At 41.7% G+C, this 16,639-nt stretch overlaps 1 protein-coding gene across 1 annotated transcript in view; it reads right to left on the reverse strand.

Annotated features, from left to right (window-relative positions):
• Nucleotides 1–1,077: 1,077 nt before the first annotated feature.
• The window catches only part of TXNDC8 (thioredoxin domain containing 8), a 28,866-nt gene continuing 13,304 nt past the window's right edge, over nucleotides 1,078–16,639 (reverse strand). The window contains exon 5 of the mRNA XM_049896038.1: nucleotides 1,078–1,140. Coding sequence (XP_049751995.1) covers nucleotides 1,078–1,140 — 63 coding nt within the window. The remainder of the gene's footprint in view (nucleotides 1,141–16,639) is intronic.

A 16,639-nucleotide genomic window follows, 5' to 3' on the forward strand; every position in this document is an offset into this window, starting at 1 on the left:
GGATTTACAATAAAGCTGCTACAAACATTCGTGTACAAGTCTTCCTATAGGCATATATTTATTTTTCCCTGAGATAAACGCCTAGGAGTGGAATGACTGGCTCATATGGTAGATGCGTATTTAACGTTTAAAAAATAATGCTATTTATCCATATTTATGCATAATGGTAAAGTCCCTATGGACTGACTATAGTATATTATGAAAGAAAGGAGAGTTTACATAGTCCTGGGGCAGGACAGAATGTCCACTGTTGTCCCCACTGTGTGAATGGAAATTGCTTTTGTTCCTCCCTACTGATGGCAATTGAAAAGAGCACATCGTGCAGAGTAATACTAACAGCACACCAAATGCCAAAGGCTATGTTGTTTTGCTACAGTAATGATTCCACGTCTGGCTTGGTCTCCCCTTCATTCAGTGAGCTCAAAGCCAAGAAATGACTTGTATTTGGAAACTGGATGAGGGACCATAATTTTCTACTGCTGCAGCTGAAGTTGATCTTCAGCTAGCCATGAGCTAAGTCAGTTTTCAAAAACAGTATAGGTAGTAAAAGGGCTTTCTGTTTTCTGTTCTTGTGGTATTTTTTGTTTGTTTATAGACAAATTTAGAAAGACAGTGGGGGAGAGAACAATGACACAGTTCAAATATAAGGTGAGGCACTGGAGAATTCTGTACCACAAACAACTGGGGAGAGGCCTTCATGTATTTAGAATGCACCAGAGCAATACGGCATTTATTTGTTCCTTGATCAGTGTGAAGGATTGCATCCTTGGCAACCTCTGGCAAACTTACTTGTTGACTTAGTTGTGCAGGGCCTCTGTTGTGAGGGTCATACAAACATTGCCCAATAAATGGCCCAGAGCAAATGGAAATCCCAAGATGGACAATGAAATGATATAATCACTGATATTTCAACAGTTTAAGGCAATTTCGCAGTGAGATTGCTATACAGAATTTAACCTGTAAAACATTAGGAGAAAGACCAATAGAACATTAAAATATTTGCCAGAAATGAGAACATAAACTCATTTGCTATGACTTTTGGAAATGTTACAAGTGTATCTTGTCCTGGAGATCAGTTTACATTAGTTCTCGAATCTTCGCTTCCAATTTTTTAGCATCAGCTCCACACATTTCAAAAATCTGTTCGTAAGTACACAAAGGTGAAAGAATTATTTGTTCAAGTATTGTAAAGACAGTTGAAGCTTTGAATTTTGTTCCTAACTGTAAAATTACTCCTCATTTCTATTGTCTGCAAGATACTTTAAATATAAATGCACATTAAATACTAGGCAGGCTTATCTAAATTCATATTTTAGTTATTTGATACTCTTTTAAAATTGTCTTTGTTAATTTTGGGAGTCAGTTTCTATAATCCTCCATAACACTTCTCTAATCTAAGATGTAAATCGTATAGTTGTGTTGGAAATAAAGGAACCTATTCACTGGAATGTCTCAGACCTTTTATATGTTGGTATCGAGGGCTTGTTAATTTATATACACGATTTCCTGAAATCAAATGGCTTCTGATTTCCCATTCCCTGAATTCTGTCCAGGCAATAGTATTATAATTCATTGATTCGAAGAAGCATATCCCCCCATCCCCAAATTTTAACATGTCTGAATTGGGGTGCATTTTACAGTGAATGGTTTGTTATATTTAAATTGCATTTTTTTCTATAAAATAATGATTCATCTTTCACTGGCACCTTATATTTGATGAAATAATGGAAGTTAAAGACCCTTGGTACTCATCATCTCTTTAGTAGCAACTGTATTAGGTGGCTGGAGAGAAAGAAAAGAGGGGTAAGCTAAAGCTGGGATTGGATGTGTACTTGAGTTTCCAGTGGAGGGGATTTCAGTAGCCAGAAATGGTGTTAGGATTTTGGTACAAGGGCTGGACAAAGTCTAGGACTGATTTCAAAGCACAGTATATTGTAGGAAAGAAATAATCCCCATAGCTAGTGATTCCACTTCCCCAGACGGCAGCATTGTGTTTGAGTGCTGCCTCTGAGTATCACGGTTCACTCTATTCTTTGAAAGTAAACCCCAAGATTGTGACTCCATCTTGATCCCACTTCACTTACCTGGTTGCTCACGTATTCACGTCTACAACAGCAAAATATTCTTTGGAATCTTGAGAATACGGTTACCTAAGTGTGGGTGCAGAATTTCATGATTTATCTGGGTTGCCTGTTTGGCGATCATCTCTCCTATAAATAGTTCCCTTGGCTTTGGCCAGAGGAAGAAGGTGTCATAAGGGAACTTCAAGAGTTCTTCTTTCCTCAGAGCCACGTGGCAGCTGGGTGGTGGCTCTGGGGCATGAAGGGAGCGTCATAATCCTCCTGTACCAGGACAAAAACTTACGGCAAAAGCACAGGCAGTACTTGGGTACCTAAATTATCAGCTATAGCAGATAGCAGGACAAGGATGCTGAAATTAGCGAAGGGGCCAGACTGCTGAACCCATTGCCAAGAAGCTAGGGACCAATATGAGGCAAAAAAAAAAAAAAAAAAGCCCTAGCCTGGCCCCATAAGTCTGGAAGTTGGGAAAGAGGGCCAGGGATTTTCACTCTTTTCATCTGGGGGCATCAGGTCTTCCTAGACAGCTCAATCTGTTCTTAAAGGAACTTTGTCCCTTGTCTCTAACTAGCGACGGGGTAGAAAAGAGGATGTGAGAGCTTTTGGAATTCCACCTGAGTCTCTTGAGTTTGCCTGGAGTAATGGCAGGTTGAGGAGAGGGGCAGGACATGTAGCCACATGGGCACAACTACAGTTAGTAGTGCCTGTGCTTTAGTGGGTGCTATGTAACGGCTTTTCAAGGTGGTTGTATCAATTTATACTTCATCAGCAGATGACAAGCTCTCTGGTTGCCCCATATACTCAACAGCACTTGGCATCACTGCACAGTATCCTTCTCTTGGCTCCTGTTCAGGGTTACCCCACAGTCTCTATCTTCTCTCCCCTACATCAGGAGTAACTTGCCTCAAGTGAAAGCACACATAAAACAATCTCAGCAGAAGACAGGCATCGGCAAGGAAGGGATGAGAAGTGCCCAGAATGTGTCTGTTCTCCATGACCAACCCAACCAAAGCAAACCCATTGCCGTCAAGTTGATTCCCACTCATAGCGACCCTATAGGATAGAGTAGAACTGCCCCATAGGGTTTCCAAGACTGTAAATTTTTACCTAAGCAGACTGCCAAAGCTTTCTCCCTTGGAGCGCCTCGTAGGTTTAAACCACCGACCTTCCGGTTAGCACCTGAGCATTTTAACCACTGCACCACCAAAGCTTCCTTCTCCATGACCACTACCACGCAATTCTAGACAATCCCCTGGACCCCAGTGGTTTTTAAAAGGATATTTTTGTAATCCTGTGGCACTACCTTTAGTCGATCTGAATATGCCTGCTTATCTTGAACCCTTCCCTCCCCACACCTCCCCCCATCTCCCTGCCAAGGGCAGAGTGGAGCCAAAGAGGGTCCCTAACAATGAGTTTCTTTTCTTGAAGGAAACTGTCCCTCATGAAGGGCACAGCCCCGGAGGGGAATTGCCAGGGATAGGTGATTTCCATGACATTGGGGGTTATGGCATGACTCACTGAGACACCTGAACAGCCACCAAGAGCAGTCCAAAGCCATGAGTGCAGTGACAGCCTTAGCTACTGTCGAGTCTGCCTCTTCTTCCTTCTAGATACATTGAACCTATCACAGGGCACCGTCGCCCACCCTCTCTGAGCCCAGAAACTGAAGCCACTTTTTAAAATGCATATGCATTTAGAAAACTGCACAAATCATAAGTATATAGTTGGAGAATTATTGCAAAGAGAACTCACCTGTGTAATGATGCCCACATCAAGATATAGAACAAGATACAGAACTCCCTCCCAGTTGTTAACCACTATTCTGAATTCTTCACCATAAGTGAGTGCTGTCTGTTTTTAAGCTTTTATAAATGGTGTTCTGCATCTGTATTCTCCTGTGTCTGGCCCCCTTCACTCAGCATTATGCTTATGAGATTTATCTGTATGGTGGCAGTCCATCCATCTTCAGTGTTTTGTAGTATTCTGTTGTATGAATACAACACAATTTATTTATCCTTATTCGCTGTGACAAATACTGTTGCTAGGAATATTCTTGTCCACGTCTTTGGGAGCATATACTTACTTATTTCTGTTGGGTATATATGCTGAAAAGTGGGGTTGCTGGGTTCACCTTTAGCAGGTGCCGTGCAATGTTTTTTCAAAGTGATTGTATCAATTTTTACTTTCTCAGCAGAGGATGAGCATTCTGGTTGCTCCACATCCTCAGCAACACTTGGCATTGTCAGCCTTTTTCACATGAACCATGCTGGTAGAGGTGCAGAGCTCACATCAAATTTGTCCCTAATTCCATGGATTTTATCTCATCAGCTTTCACACAGACTGTGGCAGCAGGTGTGTAGCTGGTCCCTCTCTGTCTCCTGTCTTGTGTCCCTCAGGTTCCTTCTACCTGAAGCCAGACTTATCTGAAATGCAAATCTAGTCATGCCACGCTTCTTGGTAAAACTCTTCGATGTTTCTCCATCACCGTAAAATCCAAGCTCCTTACAAGGTAAGGGGTATTAGTCTCCTGGGGCTGCTGTAACAAAGTACCACAAACTGGGTGGCCAAAAACACCAGAAATTTATTCTCACAGTTCTGGAGGCTAGAAGTCTGAATTCAGCAGGGCCATGTTCTCTAGACGACTCTAAGGGGAATATTCTTTCTTGTCTCTTTCAGCTTCTGGTAGCCGTAGACATTCCTTGACTTGTGGCAGCATAACTCCAATTTCTACCTTCGTCTTCATGTGGCCATCTTCCCTTTGTGTCTCTGTCTTTTCTCCTTTTTTATAAGGACGCCAGTCATATTGGAATAGAGCCCACTCTATTCCAGTATGACCTCATGTTAACTAATTACGTTTGTAAGGATGCTATTTCCAAATGAGGTAGCATTCACAGGTATTGGGGGTTAGGACTTGAACATATCTTTTTGGGGACACAGATTTACCCATAACAAGGTCTCCTTGATTTTGCCCTGTCTACCTCTCCTGCCACTCCCTACCATAAACTTTGAGCTCCAGAACACTCTATAATTGGATTTATTTATTCATTCAACTAATATTTATTGAGAACCTACTTTGAGCCAGGCGTATTTTGAACAAAATAAACCCCCCACCCTCATGGAGCTTGTATTGTACTGATAATTTTATACTGTTCTTATATTGTTATTCAGATAATTCCAGACACATACACATGCTATTTTATAACTCTTTGCTCCTTTCCACCTTTTCTCACTTGCCTAATCTTAACCATCCTTTAAGATTAAGCTCACGAAGCCTTCCCTGAGCCCACTCTCTGTGATTCCATAGCATCCTATGCAATTTACTATTAAACAGTTGATTTTGTCATCTGTCTTCCCCACTAGACTGAGGACAGAGGCTGTACCTTTTTTTTCTTTGTATTTATAGTGTCTAGCCCAGAATCTTATATACCATGGGTGCTCTATAGATGGTTTCATGTCTGAAGTGAATTAAGCTATGCTGATTTCTGGCCATTGGACTACAGGTCCAAGACTCAGTAATGATTTAAGTCTCAGGGACTAGGTGTAAGCTGGTTGCATTTTTTCTCTGTCCAATTGGCCAAAGACAAATGTTACATTTGTGTGTCCCCGTATCTAGCACCGGGCTTTGCATACAGAGCACAATAAGCATAGTTAATGAATAAGGAACAGCTTACTAATAAGGACTTACTTCACAAGTAACTGTTTCATACAGATATATGTTCAAGGCCAAAACCAAAAAAAAAAAAAAAAAAACCATTACCATCGAGTCAATTCTGACTCATAGCGACCCAATAGGACAGAGCAGAACTGCCCAATAGAGTTTCCAAGGAGTGCCTGGTGGATTTGAACGGCAGACCTTTTGGTTAGCAGTTGTAGCACTTAACCACTCTGCCAGTAAGCTTTTTTTTTTTCCCCTAATCGTTCAAGACAACTAGCATATAATGTCTGCCCAATAGATATTGCCATTTTAACCCAAATGCTCATCTGGCCTCACAAAGTCACCCTTTACTCAGAACGATTAGGAAAAAAAAAAAAAAAATGTTGACTTCTCTCTTCTCAATGCCTTTATTTTCCATGCACTGCTGCCATCTCATAGTGACTGCTAATGAGAATTATAAACTCTAGCTTGCTGGAACCAATGGGATGTGGGGTGGCTGTCCCTTGTATAGCAGAACTACCTCGACTCAACAGTTGGTTTAAAAAAAACTTGAAAAATCCTTTTCAAACACACACAACAATAGAATAAAGTGCATCTCCATTTAGCCATCAACCAGCTTCAACCACAGGCATTTTTTTGATGCCAGAAACTTTCAATCACCTATAACAAATCTATTCAAATTACTGATACTGGGAAAATGCAAAGGAACAGGAGACAGTGATCCCCTCCAAACAAGTGGACTTCTGAGAGTGTAGATTATAGTCTGATTTATAATGCACTCATAGTTTTTTTTTTTTCATAGAATAATTATACTAAAGTAGAAAAAAATTTTTTTTCATGGAATAATTATAATAAATTGGCTCTACTCGTTGATATCAGTTTGATTGAAAGAACACGAAAGTTATATTTGGACTAGTTGTATGAAAGCCCGTCAATTTTCTAGAGATTTGTACGGTCTTAGGCTAGGTTCTCTAGAGAAGCAAAACCATTGAAGTGTATGTATATTTATATATATAGAAAGAGAGAGAGAGACATCAGACTGGAGGCTTCTCCTGACTCACGTGGTTGTAGGGGCTGACGAACCCACAGTCAGCAGGTCAGATGGCAGGCTGCTGGCTCACGGGGCAGCAAAAGCTGACAAGCTCCAGAATCAGCAGATCAGATGACAGGCTCAAGTCCCAAGAACCGGAGATCAGATGATGACGAGCTGATGCAGGATCCAGAGCAAGGAAGAGCCTTGGCAGAGGATCCATATGTATATATTGGATGCAGGTCACATCTCCAAGGAAACTCCTCAATATCAAAATAACAGTGTGACTTGAGTAAGGGTGTGACTTGAGTGAGAGTATGACCCAGTAAAAACAACTCGGAGGTGCTGTCTGATCTTCTCTGAATTCACAAGGGGGAAGGAAAATCACGATCAACAGCCCAAGGCTGATTCCCTATGACACAGAGGACAGACACGCATCCTCCCTCTGCCATCTGATACCAATCGTCCCTCTCACAGCACTCTCTACTTCTCTGTTGGGTTCAATAATTCACTGCAATGGCCACACAGAGCTCACAGACAACACTCACGTATGCGGCTTATTAGGGAAGTAACAGGTTACAATTCAGGTTCAGGAATGCTCAGGATACTGTTCTTCCATCAGGCCATGCTCTTCCCAGCCATGCTCATAGGCATGCCTCTCCCTGCCCCTCGGCTTCTGCCCAAAGGCACTCAGCTTTCTTACTCCGTGGGCTGGAAAGACCCTTGCATCGTCTCCTGCTTCTGGGTCTCTGCTGCTGGGCCTCTCCTGTCACCACTTCTAACCATCTTCAGGGTTACAGCTCACTTTCTGTCTTGGTCTCCTGCTTCTAGGAGCTTCTCAGCACAGGAATCCCAGGTCCAAAGGGTGTACTGGCTCCTGGCTGTTCTTCCTGCTCTCTCTCCCACCTCTGGGATGGCTCACTTCAAGCCCAGTGGGATAGCAAAACTGATCAATCCCTTTGGTGGGCCAAAATTACCATATCTGCACAGGTCCGCCCAATCACCTGGGTGGGAGTTAGGAGACCCAGGGAGAAAGGCTGCTTGAATGCAATCCACCTCACGGCAGACCCTATTGTAAAGCTGTGATTCAAGATACGCCCCACACTAATCCTGCCTTATTAACATACAGAGGCTAGGATTTATGACACACAAAATGGAGGATAATTATATCAGAGCACAAAATGGAGGACAACCACACAATACTGGGAATCATGGCCTAGCCAAAATGACACATAACATTAACCATCACACGTACTAAGTTGAAAACAACAATAACAAAACACCCAAAGCAACAACAACAATAACAGCAGCAAACAAGCCCCAAATAACCCAGCAAACGACAAGAAACACATTTCTGAAGATGGCTGTTGCAGTGTTTCTACATACGATACAATTTCATAATTTGTAATAATACAGTGGACTTCTTTTTCTTCATTATGAAGAATTTACTAAGGCATTGAATGGTATAAATAAGATGGAAAGGATATGTTTAACGAGAGAACTTTTAAAGTACCTCAACCGTCTGTTCAGAGGTGGAGAGTGTTAATTACTGTGTGAACCTGTCTTGGCTCCTCTCTCTGACCCACTGGCCCCTTCCCCAAAACTGCCTGCATCATATTGCAGGTGTTTGTACACTTCCCCTTTGATTTTCACAACATCCAAGGCAGGCCTTGCAAATAGAAGGAGCTCAGTGAAAGCTTGTGGAGGTGAGCTAAATTAAGTCAAGAAGGCGTGGCTTCTTAGAAATAGTCTGTTTCAAACAGTTTGAATTTATGTGTACTTGAACTCAAGAAAATGGCATATAAAAGCAATCTATTATTTATTTTTCTAACCTACACTGACCTTCTTCTCAACTTGTTCCAATAGTTAGTTTTCAATAAAATACTAACTTACTTTGATTTTCTTGTGGCTGATTTAGGAACTCCACCTACATATCTCATTCTTTAGACATTGGTGGTGGCATAAATAAGGTCTAAAGTGCTTTTTTTCTTCTTTGCAAGTGGTCACCAACTTTTTCTATAAAGACTAGATAATAGCTATTTTAGGCTTGCAGGCCATGCAATCTCTGTCAAAACTATTCAGATATGTAAACGAATGGGCATGGCTGTGTTGCAGTAAAACTTAATTTACAAAACTGGTGGAGAGGTTGGACTTGGTCCACTGGCCATAGCTGGCCATCAACTGAAGTTGCTGAGGAGACACAATAAAGCTGACAGCTAGGTACTCGGTACAGTGTGGCTTTCCACTGAAGGTAAAAAGAAGTGCATGTGAGTCTAATGTTGTGGCAATTGGTCTCAAGCCACACTGATGGAGATGTAAAAACAGGAGAAGTGATTTGGACTCTGGCCAGAGGAGATGACATTCTGCCCGTCACAGGAAGTCTGGGATGAAACTTTGTTCTTGGGGATAAACATGGTTTTGGGGCCATTCCTTTCAATGGCATATGCCTCTGTTCTCGTGTTTCCATTGGAAAACATTGCTCAGTTACCCAGTACTGGGAAAATATGCTTGTTTCCTATATCCCTCACATCTGCCAGAGTTCAGAGAAGAACTTATAAGTTGAACCTAGACAAAGGAATAAGCATGTTGCTATCCATTCTGTGTTTGGGAGTGTTCTGCTCAGGGACAGGTATGCTCTTCTCTCACCACTGTTTTTCTTTGTTTAAGAACATCTGAAGCGATCCTAAAGCCTGCCTTCTAGAGACAGGTCTGGAACTCCATCACCCTCTGTCCCCTCTTTTGTGACACAATATTTGTGAAAAGCAGCAATATCTCTTTCTCCTGGGTGGGTCAATTTCTTCTCTGCAGCCCAAGACTCCCCTACAGGTGAGTCATTTCAAGGTGTGGGCTCCCAGGGAACAATAGGAAGTCTGTTGATATGGGTCCAATCCATGTTCTTCACTTAGCGCAATTTGGCACTATTTATAATCAAGCTGTTATTTTGATTTTCTATAAGGCTCCTTGTGAGAAAAGGTATTAACACAGGAGGTCTGGTTGCTTATTCCCTGCATGTCTTCAAGGGAACTATGGTTGACTCTTGGCCAGCCCTCCAAAATGCAGCCCTCCAAGTGTCTTTGTGATTGATGATTTTGCTATATATACCTGGAACAATGGACCAGACCACACTGGCTTGTCAAGTTGCTTTGCATAAACATCAATATTGATGTCTTGTACCTGGATTCATCATTGGGGTCCTGAGTTTCAGTTGTCGTAGTTGTTTGTGTAGCAATGCTTGCATAGCAAGATATGGCTACATGACCTGCCCCACATAAGAGTCTCCAACCCTGAAACTCAAATGGGCGTCACTAGACAAAGACATTCCACGTGTGTCCCTGAAGTTCACTGCTAAGGTACTCCTGTGTGGCCTCAGACAAGGAAGGATGGTAGAATCCTGTGCTGGGCTTCTCTGGGTTTCCTACTGCATACCTTTTTCTTGCTGTTTTTACTGTGTCCTTTGCTGTAACACAGCTGTGAGTATAATCTGCTTTGAGTCAAGTGAGTCTTTCTGGAGAATCACCAAATAAAGCCAAAAGACCAGACCCACCGCCATCAAAACGATTCTGACTCATAGCAACCCTATAGGACAGAGTAGAACTGCCCACATGATTTCCAAGGCTGTAAATCTTTACAGAAGCAGACTGCCACATCTTTCTCCTGCTCAGTGGCTGGTGGGTTAAAACTGCCAACTTTTTCGGTAGCAGCCAAGTGCTTAACCAGTGCACCACCAGGCTCCTTACCAAATGAAACACTCCTGTATTTCAACAATTTAAAACTCAGGGATAAGAGCAGAACCAGAACCAGGAGGCAAAATTTAAGGGGGTGCCAAAAAAAGTCAGTAATCAAGATAAATAGTATTTTAATAAATATTAAAGAAAAATTAAGGCAAAAATCCATGATGAACAAAATATCAAAATTCAAAATAAAAACAGGACTTGGCCTTGTACATGCACAGCCCTGCCTCACTTGCTTCACCCTAACCTCTGGCCAGGAGAAGAGAGGTGCATGGGTTATCACCACCTTTCAGTTGCTAAAGCCAGGAGAAGCATCTTTAGCGGTGGCCAGTGTTGTTGTTGGTAGGTGCCATCGAGTTGATTCCGATTCATAGTGACCCCATGTAACAGAGTAAAACTACCCTATAGGGCTTTCTTGGCTGTAATATTTATGGAAGCAGATCACCAGGCCTTTCAGATCCACTGGGTATGTTTGAACCACCAACTTTTCAGTTAGCAGATGAGCGCGCTTAATGTTGCGCCACCAAAAAAAAAAAAAAAAAACCAGAAATCCCATTGCCATAGAGTTGATTTCCACTCGCAGCCACCAGGGCTCCTTCAATGGCCAGTAGGCATCTGGGATTCTTGTTCCTGCTGTACTTCTCTGCTTTGCCTCCATTTCAGTTCTTGCCCTCTCCTGTCAACTAACCTCTGCCCATGGATTACTTTCTTATGGGGCTGAAATGTAACCCCTTTGGGATCTGCACCCTTCAGAGCCTGAAGACCATGTGTGAGTTGTTTTTATTTTTATTTTTTTCCCTTAGACAGAGCCCCTCTGTGTCTAATTGGTAGGCACAATTCTGTTGTCTAATGCAGATTGAATAGCATTTAATGTTAAGGTGGTTTAGCCTAAATGGAGATTGTAGTTATTTCAAAGAGCTTCAGAGGTCTCCAGAAGCTTTATTTCTTGTTTTGTTATACATTTTCAGGGAAATAGGCACACAGCTAGATCCTGGGACTTTAGAAATAGCCACATTTTATAGTGTGTATCAAGTCCTGTGCTAGGCATTTTATATACATTATTATAAATTCGCATGACAACCATTCAAAAACAGGTGATATAGTCACTATTTCACAGAGAAGGAAGCTGATCTTCAAGGTGGTTAAGGTATATTCCCAAGGTCACCCACTAATAAAAGGCAACCTGGGATTCACCCTACAGTGGTCTGACTCCAGAGATGGCAAAAACGAGCTGCAGACACTTTTTGGGGGGGATAGGTCAAGAATTGTTTCTTATGAAGTCAAGTTGTGACCCTTTTGGAGCGTCAGTCATTCTGCAGGAATCACCACCCTACTCACTTCCTGTTTTCTCACCTATTTTCCCTGCCTAAAACCCTGGTGGTGTAGTGGTTAAATGCTACGGCTGCTAACCAAGAGGTCAGGAGTTCAAATCTGCCAGGCACTCCTTGGAAACTCTACCGGGCAGTTCTACTCAGTCCTATAGGGTCGCTATGAGGTAGAATCGACTCAATGGCAGTGGGTTTGGTTTTTTTGGTTTGTCCTTTGACGACATCAAGTTTGTGACTCCTACTTCAACTCCTGTCTTTTTCCCAGCACACCCCAGTGATACTCACTTGGAACTCTTTGAATCTCTGCACTTAGTTTAAGGAGAGTACTTGCTGGAAATGGCATCCATGACCTCAGCAGGAGCCTTCCAGTTCACAGGCACAAGGGCTAAGAGCTTCCTTCCACTTAATACAAGAGAGCTCAGTCTAGCAGATGAGTTCTTCTGAATTACTCATCTATGAATAATTTATTTATTAGCATCTTTGTGCCCTTAACCCATTATTAGTGTATCTAAGTGCTTTGGGGAACCATTTTACTCTAATATCAAAGAATGAAAGATGGAGCCCACTTTTGTTATGGTCCCATACTTAAGCAAGTGACCAAGACTAGCTAAGTCTTTGTTTCTCTTCCTTCCTCCTATTCCACACACATGTGCCAACCCTCGGTCTGGAACTGAAGCTACTAACCTAGAAGGTCTATTGATGGACTTGAAGGTTCTGTGACTACCCTAGCGCTACACACGTATTTCTGTTTATGTGCGTATATACATTTTTCCAGAGAGTTTGTAGCCTTTGCCAGATTTTAACAGAGTCTGTAATATCAAATATGAACCATTTTTTAACAGAATCCTGTGTAATATTCTAATTATCAAACCCTAGCAAAAAGCCAGCCAAGGTTTTAACTGCCCCAACTGGGAGACACCACAGACACATACTTATTTACCACAATTCGTCTTCCTGGAACATGGTGTGATGTTCTAGATGAAAACACAAAGGAATACAGCAGGAAGGGACAAGCCTACTTTATTACTTGGAATTTGTTTTAGCTTTCCATTGCCCTGGAACTATAACAGAATTACAGCTGTTCATTATATTGCCTCCCTGCCAGATGTTCACCCAATCTCTGCATGAGCACTTTCAGTGAGAAAGAATGCCCATTAATCACCGTGGCCTTAGGTTATTGTTATATGACTTCATTTGTTTTAAAAAACTTTGGTTGTTTTAGTTTAAAAAAATTATGTATATCCTGTATACTTTTGAAAATAGTTGAAATGAGCTAGAATAAACGAACAAGACCATTAAAGGATGATGCAGTGTGGAGATGGCAGGTAGTGAATGCCAGGAAAAGTACAGACAAGGGAAGCTACTCTATCTGAGCACAGGACATCCTTGGCAACAATAGCAAAAAGAGTAACCCAAGGGATTCCCTAACTTTTCTGATCTAATGCAAGGAAGCATATTTTCAGGGGAGGCAAATAGTCTCCTAGTTATTCTGTTTTCTAGGAGGAATTATCACAAGGCTTTTGATACAATGTGCATTTAAAATGGCATAATGGACAGTGGCTCTTTGCCAGATGATTTTACCAGCAATATGAAGACATTTCTTATAACAATCATCAATAGAAACTTGACTCTGGGTTTTTTCTTTTTGTTAACCCCAAAAAACCAAACCCCGTTGCCATTGGGTTAATTTCAACTCATGGCAGCCTTGTGTGTTATAGAGTAAAACTTTGCTCCATGGGGTTTTCTTGGCTGTAATCTTTACAGAAGCAGATTGCCAGGCCTTTCTTCCATGGCACCACCGTGTAGATTTGAACCACCAACCTTTAGGTCAGTAGTTTAGTGCAAACCGTTTGCACCACCCAGGGGCTTTTTATTGTTGTTGTTAAAGATAAATAGTACTTTACTGCTTTGTTGTTGTTGTTAGGTGCCGTTGAATCGGTTCTGACCCATGGAACCCCATGCACAATAGAACAAAACACTGCCTGGTCCTGTGCCATCCTCACAATTGTTGCTATGCTTGAGCCCACTGTTGCACCCACTGTGTCAATCCACCTTGTTGAGGGTCTTCCTCTTTTTCACTGACCCTTTACCAAGCATGATGTCCTTCTCCAGGGACTAATCCCTCCTGATAACATGTCCAAGTATGTGAGACAGAGTCTCATCATCCTTGCTTCTAAGGAGCATTCTGGTTGTACTTCTTCCAAGGCAGATTCGTTCGTTCTTACTGCTTTAGTAAGTCAATTTCAGTTGTGCTATCCCAGATTTAAAAAAAAAGGAGCACATTTCTGGAGAGGTGGCCTCAAAGAAGTGAACTTAAATTTTCTCTACTCCCAGGAAAACAGTGGATGTCAGGTCTATTGAAAAGGGAGGAAATAACATGAACAGTTTTTTTTTTGCCAGGCCACCCCAAACCTCCTCTGGTTCTAGTGATCTTCCTGTGTGGAACATGGTGGGGTAGAATCTGGGGGGAATTTTAGAGGTGTCTCAGTCTGAATGTAGCTCTGGATGCAATGGTAAAAATGGGGACCCTACAGAAGCCCTACAGTGCTGCCCAGATCCCAAATGCTGAGGGTGAGTTAAAAGAGGTAAAAGATTTATAATACTGGCTCGTTAGGGCTCCCCTCTCCATTTCTCTGTCCCTTATCTTTTGTATAGAAGATTTATATTTTTTTGTCAAATGGAGCCAGTATTACAAATCTTTTCTGGAGGTTTTTGAATGATATCCAAAAGTGATGAAGTCCAGGTATAAAGCTTCCTGGGATATGGTTACATGTAGGATCAAAGTTTAGAAGTAGACTCGTTTGTATATTGTGACGTAAATGGTCTCAAAAAATAAAAGGAAACAAAACAAAACCCCCCAACAACTCTATAACTAGCATGTTAAATTAGTAATTCAATGAGAAATTTAATTCTGAAGAAAATTTCTCAGGACATGGGTATCCAGGTTATAATCAGAGGCTTTGTTGGGTTAGAATTAAAAAAAAAAAAAAAAATCTATTGGCATCAAGTCAATTCTGACTCATAGCAACCCTGTATAAGAAGGCAAATCAACTTAAATGGCCAGTGTCATCAATTTTGTTCTCCAAGAGCTCCCTGAAAAAAAAAATCTAATTTGATATCCTCAATGATTCCTAGAATGCAGACATTTTATTCCATCAATTTAAAAGAAATCCGTATCCTTTAGATACCAGTTAAGAAATGATTGTAAGAGTCCCCCCTCTCCCACCCAGGTTGAGGGTTCTTCTACCTCCCTACAGAATTGAGACCAAGGAGGGTCAAGCTTTTCCTCAAAGTGTAGCTATAAATTTGCTTAAGGGCCTAGACACATAATCGGTTGAGAACCCAGGGTTTTATATTGTAAAACAGGGAAGAAACTATTGAGTTGCAGCAGCCACATGCAGTATCATCCGCAGAAAGGATAAAAACAGAAGAATTGTACTGAGCTGGGGAGAAACCTTCCCAGTGTCAGATTGGTCCTAGGACGGAATCAGGAGGGGAGACAGGGGTGGAAATGAGATGCAGGGGAGAGACAGCAGCACTCACACATTCATTTATTTGCTCACTCACTCATCAAACACATAATGACTGTTTTCTATCTACTAAGGATTCTTCTGGACGCTGGAGTTTCAAATCAGACATGAAGTCCTTTAGGTGCTTGGAATAGTGTAAGCAAATACAGGAAGCTAACATGTGAGTTAAACCGTAACAGACTTAGAAAAGTAGATGGGTCCCAAATTATTGAATGCCAGACTTGAATGAATGCAAGAGTTTAGTTTGATTCTGTAGGCAAGGGATGGGGGACATAAAATTTTAAGTAGAGGAATGACATACACAGTGCTGTACAAGGATCTATGTGGAGAAGAGAACAGAGCTACGGAGCTAACTTTGGGTTGGGGAGCTATTGCAGTTGCCAAAGTAAAAGGTATTTATAGCTGGAACTAAAAAAAAAAAAAAGTAGGGATGAAATTACTAAAGAAGGGAAGGCAGAATGGGGAAAAGACATAACTTTGGGAAACACATTTGAAAGCAGCAGGAGAAAAAGAAGCCAGAGAAGTTCCTGGAGAGGAAGCAGGGATAGAAGCCAAAAGAGGAGAAAATTTCAAGAATAGAAGCTGATTAGTTAATGGTGCTTCTGTGCAACCAAGGAATACAAAGGTTAAGAAATGGCTATTTAAATTGTGTACTGGGAGATCCTTGGTGACTTTCAATAGAGTAGGTGAGGGAATAAGTGTACAGTGAGAACTGGAAGCAGTGAATTACACCAGGCTTTCATTCTTTATGAAACCCTGGTGGTGTAGGGGTTAAAAGCTACGGCTGCTAACCAAAAGGTCAGCAGTTCAAATCCACCAGGTGCTCCTTGGAAACTCTATGGGGCAGCTCTACTCTGTCCTATAGGGTCGCTATGAGTTGGAATCGACTTGATGGCAATGGGTTTGGTTTTTTCAGTTTTCATTCTTTATATTGCACAGAGCAGTCTGAGAGAACATCAGACACATTTGTTAGAAATTCTTGGGTTGCAAGGGTTAGAAAACCTAACCAAAAGTTCACATAACTGAAGAATCTATAGGGATAGTTCAGGCTTCAGACCTAGATAGATTCAGAGTCCCATCAATGCCATTAATACCTCTTGGCTTGATTCTGCTTTCCTCTCTGGTGGCTTCATTTTCACGTACCATGTGGTGGCAAGCTAACCGCAGTAACATTAGCTCCATATCTTCTCAAGTTCAAATCTAGTAAAATCAAAAGCTTTTACCTAGTTGCTTAAGCAAAACCCTGTAATTATCTCTGATTGGGCTTGGATTGGCTTGACTGGGGTC

This window comes from Elephas maximus, chromosome 9 (genome assembly GCF_024166365.1).
Source record: "Elephas maximus indicus isolate mEleMax1 chromosome 9, mEleMax1 primary haplotype, whole genome shotgun sequence".
NCBI lineage: Eukaryota > Metazoa > Chordata > Mammalia > Proboscidea > Elephantidae > Elephas > Elephas maximus.